Source organism: Bos indicus x Bos taurus, chromosome X (assembly GCF_003369695.1).
Source record: "Bos indicus x Bos taurus breed Angus x Brahman F1 hybrid chromosome X, Bos_hybrid_MaternalHap_v2.0, whole genome shotgun sequence".
Classification (NCBI taxonomy): Eukaryota; Metazoa; Chordata; class Mammalia; order Artiodactyla; family Bovidae; genus Bos; species Bos indicus x Bos taurus.
This window is the reverse complement of record NC_040105.1, coordinates 35,757,146-35,769,353: the sequence shown is the minus strand read 5'-3', so window position 1 is coordinate 35,769,353 and position 12,208 is coordinate 35,757,146. Positions and strand designations below refer to the sequence as shown.

The 12,208-nt window shown below is 35.9% G+C and overlaps 1 protein-coding gene across 2 annotated transcripts in view; it reads right to left on the bottom strand.

Annotated features, from left to right (window-relative positions):
- Positions 1-12,208, bottom strand: part of CFAP47 (cilia and flagella associated protein 47) — a 504,014-nt gene that overhangs the window by 170,784 nt on the left and 321,022 nt on the right. For both annotated transcript variants that reach the window (XM_027534335.1, XM_027534336.1), the window contains 4 exons: positions 11,364-11,560; positions 10,426-10,569; positions 9,669-9,842; positions 2,555-2,666 (listed from right to left, as the gene is read on the bottom strand). In XM_027534335.1, coding sequence (XP_027390136.1) covers positions 2,555-2,666; positions 9,669-9,842; positions 10,426-10,569; positions 11,364-11,560 — 627 coding nt within the window. The remainder of the gene's footprint in view (positions 1-2,554; positions 2,667-9,668; positions 9,843-10,425; positions 10,570-11,363; positions 11,561-12,208) is intronic.

Below are 12,208 nucleotides of genomic sequence, written 5' to 3'. Positions count from 1 at the left end.
GACTTTCCAAATTATAGGCCTTTTGTAAATAACTATTTATATAATTAAGTATAGAACTAAAAACATGCACAAAGTTTTCAAGACCAGTGATACACACAAACACACACAGACACTGACATACTTCTTTAACCAGTACAAATAGGAACATTCTCATATATGTATGAAAATTTTAGTCCAGTTTTATTTATATTACAACAGATTAACAACTGTTCAGAAGCAATTACATCTCCACTACTTAAAATGTTGTAGAAGCCTTCCAACAGTAATATCAATAAAAATGGAGTTTGCCTTCCTTACAGTCTTAGCCTGTCCAAATCATAATGGTAACATTAATTCAAATCTAAGGGACCGCCCTGGGAAGCACAATCATGAAAATGTCTTGCAAATATTTTTCAAAATTATGAAGCCTGCAAGGGCTCTTGTGTAGCCAGCAATATTTACTAATTCATCTCACCTAACAATATGCCCTGAGTTGCCTTTAATGTTTCCAAATTTCTTCTAAAGTCCTTCAAACCAGCATGCTGAGTCCTCATCTGATGAGTGAAAATGTTTTGAAATTTGAAAATATGTTTTGAAATTTTTAGCATTTCTAAAATGCTGCTAAAATCAACAAAAATGACTATATAAAGACATATTAAATCTGATTATTTAATTTTTCTTAGCTCCATTTCTATAACTTTGAGTCTGATTCATGGATCACTGGCTCTATTTTGCTTAATGGAGTCATAAACACTCCTAATTCAACAACATTCTACTATTTAAAGTTCCTCTTACGTTTCTTCTCACACATAGCAGACCTTACTGCCTTTTACAGGACAGAAAACTCAAATTTCTTACCTATATCAAAAATAATAATGGCAATTCTGAATGACTTGTTATCCTTTATGAAACATTAATCTAAATTCTAAAACTAAGGAAAAACTATCATTAGGACTGTCATTTGATGATGAGAATAAAAACTGAAATTTATATTTCTTAAAATCAATTAAAATCTTCTGAATTATCATAAAAATGGCAAAAAATGCTACTTTATTGAAATGCTGAACTAGGCTCACTGTAGCTCAAAAATCTACCTATTACATGGAGAATAATAACGGGCTTTGCAAAGTCAAGTGCCTGAAAAGTGATGGGAAGATTTCATAAGATGCTAACAGCTATGACTATGGTGACATGTGGGGTCAAGCCAATTAGAAGTAGAGAGTGAGGGTGGGGTGAGTTGGCTCTTCACTCACAGAATATTCTATGACAGCAGTAGTAACTGGATCACAGTGGTTGCCATTCTGAAATTTCCCTTCTGCTTGTTAATAGCACTGGCATTCAGCCTACTCTCTATGTGCTTTCTACACTTTTAAACTGTATCCATTTACCAACATTTTAACAATTTCCTCAACAGGATCAAACCACCACGGGACACTGAACTGTCTTCCAAATACAACAATTATTTCTTTGATGAATTACAGTTCCTCAGTTATTCCCTGTTACTCTTCTTTACCTCCAACCCCTCTTCCATCAAAAGGTTTGTAGGAATATCCCTCACTCCTATTCCCAAGCAAGCAACTCTTTTCAGGGACCATCAGGCAATTTGTATAAATGGATGCTTTATTAGAAAAAAAGGAAGAAAACTTCACATGTACCAAAGCCTTTAACCTATTTTTCATGTATCAATTAAGTATATTATATGTGCGTGTTTTTAAAATACCTAGTCTTATAAAGAAATATTCTCATAGGATGCTGTCTGGCTCATAAATTGGTATAACTATTTGCAAGCATTTATTCCAATTTTGGGGCTTCTCTGGTGGCTCAGATGGTAAAGAATCTGCCTGCAATGAAGGAGACACGGGTTCGATCCCTGGGTTGAGAAGATCCCCTGGAGAAGGGAATAGCTACCCACTCCAGCATTCTTTGGAGAAGGCAATGGCACCCCACTCCAGTACTCTTGCTTGGAAAATCCCATGGATGAAGGAGCCTGGTAGGCTGCAGTCCATGGGGTCGCTAAGAGTCGGATACGACTGAGTGACTTCACTTTCACTTTTCACTTTCATGCATTGGAGAAGGAAATGGCAACCCACTCCAGTGTTCTTGCCTGGAGAATCCCAGGGACGGAGGAGCCTGGTGGGCTGCCATCTATGGGGTCGCACAGAGTCGGACATGACTGAAGTGACTTAGCAGCAGCAGCAGCCAGCATTCTTGCCTGGAGAATTCCATGGACAGAGAAGCCTGGCGGGCTACAGTCCATGGGGTTGCAAAGAGTCAGACACAAGTGAGTAACTAACACACACCCTAATTTTAAATGTTAATGCCTTAACTAAATATTTCTACTTCCAGGAATTTGCCCTACAAATTCAAATAAATGGACAAGAAAGTATAGCACTATAGATGAAATGTATGCCCCAAAGCACTGATTATTTAGAAAGCTAATGACTTAAATAGAAAACTAAATTTCCCTCTGGATCACTTATTAGAAACAAGAAATGTAAATTACTTTTTAATTTCTTCTCATCATGCATGTTTTCCAGTATGGTAGTTAATAATATTTTATTAACAATTTTCTTACCTTTGAGTATACCCCGCTTCCAAGGGCACACATGTAGAATATATGGAACCGTGTTATCAGGGTCTACGGTGATGTCTGGGTTTCCCCATACTATCGGAAGATCTGAAGATACCTAGAAAAGAGAATCCAAAAACAGGAATCACATGATGTCAACATTTCCATGAAATTAGTATAACAAGCTGAAGCATAGAAAAAGCTGAAATTTAACTTAAATATTTTCATTGAAACTGTACACTTTTAAGTGAAAAGCAACCCATAAAATATAGACATATAGTAGAAGAAAAATTGGAGACTTAAGGAAAAATATAACACAATAAAAATGTTTATTTTCTTTTGCTACTGGTAGCAAGATCACTGATGTTTATACAATCAGAGTAGCTTTTATAGGCCATGCAGAAGTTTCTTTATGCAATTTGATATACAAAAGATAAACCACTTCAATGAATTTCTACATCAATATTAATACAGTATGTAAATATTAATATAATCAATGTTATATAGTATATAAATATTAATATAATCAATATTAATATAGCATATAATATTTAAGCAGCATCTGACTATAACTGTTGTTGGCTAGATTCAACTTTCACCTTAGTGAGTACTTTCATCTTGCCCCCCTCCACCATTCTGTACAGGCAAATACTAATCTACTTTGTCCCTCTATAGATTTGCCTAACCTGAACAATTCATAAAAAGAAATTATACAGTATATGGTCTTTTGTGACTAGCTCTTTTTCACTTAGCATAATGTTTTCAAGTTTCACCTATGTTGTGGCGTTTATCAGCACATCATTTCCTTTTTACTGATGAATGGCATTAAATCATATAAAAAACACATTTTGTGTCTCCATTCATAAGTTGATGAAAATGTGGGGTGTTTCTGTTCTTGTCTATTATGAATAATGCAGGTATGAAACCATGTAGAAGTGTTTGAGTACACATAGATTTTAATTTCTTATGGACATATATCTTAGAGTAGAACTGCTGGGACATAGGATGCCCAATCTTTTAAATTACTGCTTTCCAAAAGTCTTCTCCAAAATGGCTGCACCATTTTTCTTTCCCACCAACAGTGCACGATGGTTCCTATTTTCTCTACAGCTTCTCTCAAAGGTTTTTGTATATCATTTTTATAATAGTCATCCTAGTGAGTGTGAAGTGGTATCTCATTGTGATTAAGGAGGATGTCAAGGTTGTATATTGTCACCCTGCTTATTTAACTTATATGCAGGGTACATCATGAGAAATGCTGGGCTGGAGGAAGCACAAGCTGGAATCAAGATTGCCGGGAGAAATATCAATAACCTCAGATATGCAGATGACATCACCCTTATGACATAAAGTGAAGAAGAACTAAAGAGCCTCCTGATGAAAGTGAAAGAGGAGAGTGAAAACGTTGGCTTAAAGCTCAACATTCAGAAAACGAAGATCATGGCATCTGGTCCCATCACTTCATGGGAAATAGATGGGGAAACAGTGGAAACAGTGGCTGACTATTTTTCTGGGCTCCAAAATCACTGCAGATGGTGATTGCAGCCATGAAATTAAAAGATGCTTACTACTTGGAAGGAAAGTTATGACCAACCTAGACAGCATATTGAAAAGCACAGACGTTACTTTGTCATCAAAGGTCTGTCTAGTCAAGGCTATGGTTTTTCCAGTAGTCATGTATGGGTGTGAGAGTTGGATTATAAAGAAAACTGAGTGCGGAAGAATTGATGCTTTTGAACTGTGTTGTTGGAGAAGACTCTTGAGAGTTCCTTGGACTGCAAGGAGATCCAACCAGTCCATCCTAAAGGACTGGATGGACTGAATATTCATTGGAAGGACTGATGTTCAAGCTGAAACTCCAGCACTTTGGCTACCTGATGCGAAGAACTGACTCATTGGAAAAGACCCTGATGCCTGGAAAGATTGAAGGCGGGAGGAGAAGGGGACAGCAGAAGATGAGATGGTTGGATGGCATCACTGACTCAATGGACATAAGTTTGAGTAAACTCCAGGAGTTGGTGATGGACAGGGAGGCCTGGCGTGCTGCAGTCCACAGGGTAGCAATGAGTCAGACATGACTGAGCCACTGAACTGAAGGATTGATGATGTTCAATATCTTTTCCTGTGTTTATTGTTCATTTGCATGTACTTTTGGGAGAACTGTTAAGACTCTTTACACATTTAAAAAACTGTGTTACTTGTTTCATTATTAAATTGTAAAAGATGTTTATATATTCTAGAAACAAGGCCCTTATCAGATATTGGTCATGTGGATATTTTCTCTCATTCTGTGGACTGTTTTTTCACTTTCTTCAAGATATCACTTGAAGCACAATGGCAACTCTGCATTGAGCAAGTCTGTAAGTGCCATTTTTTCAATAGTATTTTCTCACTTTGTCACACTTTGATAATTTTTGGAATATTTCATACATTTTCATTGTTTTTATAATTATTATGGTTATCAATGATCTTAGATGTTACTATTCTAATTGTCTTGGCATTTTTTAGCAATAAAGTATTTTTTAATGAAGGTATGTACATCCTTTTAAAACAATTCTATTGCATACTTAAGCTGCAGTGCAGCATAAAGCATAACTTTTATATGCAGTGGGAAAGAAAAATCTGTATGACTTACTTCATTGTTATTTTGCTTTATTGTGGTGGTGGTCTGGAACCCAAACCAAATATCTCCAAGGTATGCATATAGTTTGTCACAAGTTTTTTACATGCCTGAAATAATAAATCTTTTACCCTTTGTCAAGGAGCACTGCAAACGTGTTGCGGGCACACCTTCAGCACTTAGGTGGTTTACAGCTCTACCTTAGCCTTAACTTCTAGCTCACACAGCATCTCTCCATCAGCCAGAGATGAAAAAACTGGCACCCTCTCAGGCCTTCCCTGGGCAATCACACCACTCTGTATATGCATGTGGCCTGCATGTTATCCAGGGACATGTCAGAATTGTGAAATTCGCTGCACATATCTTAATCCCCACATCTTCAAGTTTTTAGTTAAACTCTATTTGGTCACAACTGGTTTTGTCGCCTCAGGCAACTGCAATGCCAAACTATTTGAATATTTTTGGCAAGTGTCCTAAGGATAAGTCCTTTTCATCAGAGCAAGATATGTCACAAGTCAAAAGATGACAATCCCTCATTCGTGGGGAGGGGTGTTGCTAGAGACCTACGAGAAAGGTCAAATTGTGACAATGTACTGGGGTGGGAATTGTGAGCAGAGTCATACTCAGTCTGCCTCTTCCTTTGTTTGCAAGGTTGCAGTTTTCATAGCCACTGTGGTTGCAAGACTGCAGAGCAGCGGAGAGGGGGACAGAAATAGGTCAAGTCAAAGTGCGACAAATTACTCCACTGTTACCAGGATTCAGTTTTTCTTGAGTAAATACTCCTCAGATTGTTGGAAATCTTTGTTTAATTTCAAGATTTAAAATTTCATTTTGACAGTTTTTGTCAGTGTTTTTATTGCTTTTAAGGAGGAACAGATTTATGAAACTCCACTACTCTGGAAGTCCCAGGTCTCCTGTTTTCCTTACTGCACAACTATCTCCTACTACCTGGTCACTTTGATAAAATGCCATAGCATTTTATCTATATTGCTTATTATATTCCATAATTTTTATATTATTTTTCCTATTAGGGAAGTCTCAACATTCTATTGCAAACTATTCTTGTAGCAATGAGATTAATATAGTAAAAAGGCTTTTAAAAATTCAAAACATCATAAAAAAGAATACTAGCAGTAATGAAAAATAGAAAAAGGAAAAGATATTAAAAGAATATACTGAGTTTGAGTTGTTAGCAGACTGTCAAAGTGGAGGTATAAAGTAAGCAGTCAAAAATGAGAGGCTGAAGCTAATACATCTAGAGTAAAAGTATAAATTTGCCACTTGTACCTAAATGATAGTCTGAAACCAAGAAACTGCCAAGTGTGATGTGGTACAGATATGAGGGTGCTTTAGAAGGTAGAACTTTAAAAAGAAATGAGAAGGTTAGAGGAATAAAAGGACCAGATAAGTAACAACCAAGAAATGGCATGGAAATGAGGAATATAGAAAGATATAAAATAAAGGGTGAAGAGTGTTAAGACAGTGTGCTGCATGCTTGCTAAGTTGCTTCAGTCGTGTCTGACTCTGTGACCCCATGGACTTCAGCCCGCCAGGCTCGTCTGTCCAGGGGATACTCGAGGCAAGAATACTGGAGTGAGTTGCCACACTCTCCTCCAGGGATCTTCTTGACCCAGGGATTGAACCCCCACCTCTGATGTCTCCTGCATTGGCAGGCGGGTCCTTTACTACTAGCACCACCTGGGAAGTTAAGAAGGCAGATAGTGCCAAACATTAAAGGAGTTTTAGGGCAGATAATTTGGGAAAATAATTGATTTTTCTTGAACAAAACTTACAGATGATCTTTGCGGCTGCAGTTTCAACAGAGTAGAGGAGCTACAAATGGACCACCATGAAGTAAGAAGTCATCATGTAAATAATGCTTTTTCAAGAAGTTTAGCAATCACAAAAAAAACATAGAAGGCAATAGCTGAAGGGGTATTGTTAGAGGCAAGTTTTATCTTGTAATGAAAAACCTTTGAGAATACTTACAGATTAAGAAAAATAGTCCAACAATGAGGAAGGTATTGAAGGAGTGGGGGGAGAGTGTGAACCAACCCTGAGTGCACAGAGAATCAGAAGCATGTCACTGGTTTCAAACCACGTGCAAGATGAAACCTGACACTATAGGTCAAAGTTTCCAGTCTAGCCTTTCTCCTTCGTAGCACCTCAGTTGTTTCTCAATAGAATTTCCACTGAAATACCAGCAATGATTCCAATATAATAAATGAATAGAAATGGCAAATTGATAATGCTCATTAGTACATGCTGATTAAAAATAATGGTGATTTTCAAATAAAGAAAGGTGATACTTTATTCTAATATCTCTAAGAATATGTGTTTTAGGTTTTAAATATGTTTTTGTTCTTTTATAATTCTTGATGTTATTTAAATGTAGAAATATAAAAGAACTAGAATACATGTTCAGTATTATTAGTACTTGAATGAAATTATATTTAAACAATTTAATATGTAACATCTTTAATTACAGAAAAAGGCCTCAGGGAAAATTTACATTCTAAAGGTAAAAGTAACTAGATTCTTCAGTTTTATTTGTCTATTGGAACAACAGAAATATAGACTTTAATTATTATTTCTTGTGAGAATAATTTTGTTATATAAAAATCTACTTCTACATTTAATTAGAAAAATACATTAACTTTTCATAGTTAACATAGCATACTTATTATTTTTAAAAGCCTACAGTAAAAAAACCAATGCATTCATTCTGAAGGATGAAATTTTAAAAACCTACCAACATCACCTCTGCCATAACAACAACCAATGTTAAGATATTAAAAGATATTTTCTTTAACCTGCTTTCATCAAACTCTTAAAACAAAATTCCTTGCTCATCAGTGAATTCTGGAAAGGGAAAGGGAGTGGTGGAAAAATGACTTCTTTCCTTATTTATAGCAAATCTAAATAGTCATGATTTTCTTATTCTTTTCTTTTATTTCCTTTTTTCTTTCCCTCTTTCTTTCCAATTGAAATGCTACCCATTGTGTTTGTATCTGTTTATTAAACAAATCTTCTTGGAAAAACTATTATGTGCTTGATACTATGATTTACGGCCTCCCCAGGTAGCTCAGCAGTAAAGAATCTACCTGCAATGCAGGAGAGAAAGGAGACATGGGTTCAGTCTCTGGGTGGGGAAGATCCCCTCGAAGAGGGCCAGGCAACTCACTCCAATATTCTTGTGGAGAAAATTGCATGGAGAGAGAGCCTGGCAGGCTACAGTCCATGGGGTCAAAAAGAATCAGACATGAATGACTAAGCACCTATGCACTATGATTTATGCTAGGTAAGTGTGGATAGGAGGGCATATGCTCCTTTCCTCATAGTAAATAATCTGGTGGAGAACAATAAATAGGTAATAGCAATAAGATATAATGTACATGATTGTGGGAAAGGTAAAAAAAAAAAAATGTTGCAGAAGCACATGAAAGGCATCTATAATCCAGGTTTATGGGGATCTAGAAAGATTCTCAGAAAAGTGGCATCTAATAAGTACTTGCCCTAAAGAATGAAATGGAGTTAAGCACAGAGAAGCGGAAGACAGGGAGTTGGATAAAGATTTCTAGATAGTAGCAAAAGGAAATACTGTATACAGTGGCCTAAGTGTGGCTGGAGGCAAGAGTGGTAAGAGACGAAGCTGAGCAAACATACTTTTGAAGCACATGGGCCACTTCAAGGAGCACGGACTAGATCTGATGGCAAGAGATGACAGTGAAGAGTTTTAGCAGGGGAGTAAGAAAATAAAATTTTCATTCATAATATTCACTCCATTTGTAATCCAGTAAGGAAAGAAGAAGAAAATCAAAGCACATAATTTTCAAGATTACCAAAAGTAGCAGAGAACAAACCCAGCGAATTTTTTAAACCTCTGAAGCACCCTCTAAAACTAGATACAGGCATCTATGATGGATAGATATTTGAAGCTTCTCTGAGGATCCTACTGAACACATAATTTGTAGATAAATATGGGAGTAGGGAGTAGAAAAAATTATTTTCAGATTTGCTTAAACATATCAAGTGAGGAAGGTCAAGAATAAAACCTCATAATAAATAAGATATAAATAATTATGTATTTCTTCATATTCTCACTATTATTCATACTGGTAAGTGACAGGATACACTTTTGAAATTTCATGCCTGCAGATATCACATTACCATTTCAAAAGCTGTTTAAAAGTTTTTTTGAAAAGATATTTCATTATCATGCCACAATATCTTCAAGTAAAAATACACATGACTCAAATAAGTAAATTTTAATATGTTTTATGATTATATACTAACACTTAGATATAAAACTTGTTTGGTGCTAATTCAACTTTATATGAAATGGCAGTTTAAAACCTGTTGGACTAATAAAAAGAATTCTAACCATCTCCTTGTATCACACTGCTTTACCTAGTTAAGTAAAATTAGATGTTTTTAAATTTCATACAATTCAATGTACTATTTCTGAAAACACTTTCATATTTAAAAAAACAAACTTACCTTAAATGTTAGGATGCTTGGTGTACAATTTGGCACCATTATGGGTTTATTTGTCATTTCCCCCACTTGACAGTCTATAATGATGTGTTCCAAGGCCAGGGGTCTTTTTCCAATTCCTTTTATGTCAAAGATATGCTCCATACCATCTACTTCATTTTGTAGAATCAGCTTGCCCTGTGACAAATCAGTCAAATTTCAGCTCTATAGGAGTGACAGTTAGAAGTCAACAATTTCTTCTGTCTTAGGAATTTTGAATCTGATTAATGAAATGAGCTTTCAAGAAGGTGTTAGTCACTGACTTATCCAGTTTACATATAAATACTTCTACTGAATGAATGAAGATGGATTTCCTGTGAAAAGCTCTTTATTTCTTTTCACTTTCACTAAGTGACAGAGTTTAATAGGCATTCTCATGCTGTTTACATACTTGTCAAAGAAATAAGACTTAAGACAATTTTTTCTGACGTATAAACTTCCTTACTGAATAAAAACAAAGCAATGATTTTACTTTGTTAAACATTTTACATAAAATTAACCTAGATATAAATATTGAAGCCTATGACAATGTGACTTTCAGAATATTTATACCTCAAATTAAAACATTTATTAAAGTTTCAAGCAGAGGGAACATCAATGATCAAATTCATGGAAAATATAACTTTTCTGCAAGAAAATCTATCATAAATTGTAGAGGTAAACATCACATTGGTTTATCGATATATTATTGCTAGGGGGGAAAAGATCAATGAGTTCATACCATAATCTCACATTCAAAAATAGGTTTGAATGTGAGAGGATAATCCACAGTTTCACCTGGTCCGACATATAAAATAGGAGGTCCATGAAACCATTCTCCTTCTACAGTAACGTGAAATTTCCATTCATTCTTTGTTTCATTATTCTAAACCATGAAAATAAAGATAGAAACATATCAGTGTCAAAAAAATTCCTTAAAAATTACCTTTGTCTACGTTATCATCACTCACTTATAGCCAAGTAATAGCCAGTCTCATGGACTTCAAAGAAATCAAACCAGTCAACCTAAAGGAAATCAACTCTGAATATTCATTGAAAGACTGATGGCTGAAGCTGAAGCTCCAATACTTTGGCCACCTGATGAGAAGAGCCAACTCATTAGAAAAGGGCCTGATGCTGGAAAAGATTGAAGGCAGGAGGAGAAGGCGACAACAGAGGATGAGATGGTTGGATAGCATCACCGACTCAAGAGACATGAATTTGAGCAAGCTCCAGGAGATGGTGAAGGACAGGGAAGCCTGGTGTGCTGCAGTCTATGGTGTCACAAAGAGTCGGACAGGACTGAGCGACTGAACAGCAACAACAATAGCCAATCACTGGTCTTAGTGCCTATGAGCCCATCTTAATCATACGTTAAAGTCACAGCTGAATTTGGGCAGAGTGATCTGAGAGACCATGAGTCTGCTTAGTCTGATGATAGGTTAAGGATATTGGAGTTAACTTTTTAAGCAAAGAGATGCAGCAGAAATAGGTGAGTAATATGATAACATTTATATTCAGGAATAAAACTGTGACATCAAATTGGAGTAACAAATGGCCACACACAATGCAATTAGGAATCAGTACTAGTTTAGATGAAAGGTTTGAAGAAAACTTTGAGACAGTGGCAGTGGGAATAAAGAAAGTACCAAGAAAAGAAAAAAGAAAGTTTGTACTTACAATTGGAATATTCTGGGTAAGGGCTTCAAATGCTGGTGTTTCAAAATCAAATCTGGCCTCTGGACGTTCTTCATTTACCACACCTTCAATGCAATACAGACGCACATCGTACTTTGATGTCAACAAAATTTTGCAAGGGTAGCGTCCAGGACTGAGAGGAACAAATCGCAAAGGAACTGGAACAGATCCATCTGCAGCTATCAAAATAATTTAAAAATGGTTTAATCATTTTGATGGTATAAATCCTAAAATTGATTTTAGGATAAAGGAATATTTTATTGTATTGTATTTAATTGAATTATATAATCCAGATGAGACTAGGGTCTAACAAGGTAGCACACTACTCCTCAATCTCCTGGGCATTACAAGCAAGTTTATTTATTTATTTATTTTTATCAATGAGAGAATATATCCTGCATGGGTCAGAGGAAAGTCTGCTCCATAAAGCTACTGAGGGACCCAGGTACACTGCTCCTCCTTTGTGTACAGGTCAGGGGAAGAGGAGCTGAATTGGCTCAAGGGCTTTTTAGTGTTCAGCCCAAAGTTAACACACATTATAGTTAAAAGGTCAGAACCAAACACATGATTCTGCTTCAGTCAACAGGGGCTGAGACTTGAGAGATATATGGGCTATTTGGTAAGCATTATTATCTGCTACATTTCTATGACACAGGAGTGCTCTATCCCACAGCAATCAAAATCAGTTACAACTTGACCAGCAAATAGAAATAATTTTTAAAAACCAAGAGAAGCCAAAAGAGGCATAACCAATGAATACTTCTCACATTACCTTGTTATAATATGTACCAGAATAGCTAATATAATTTCTTATGGTGGGCAGGCTA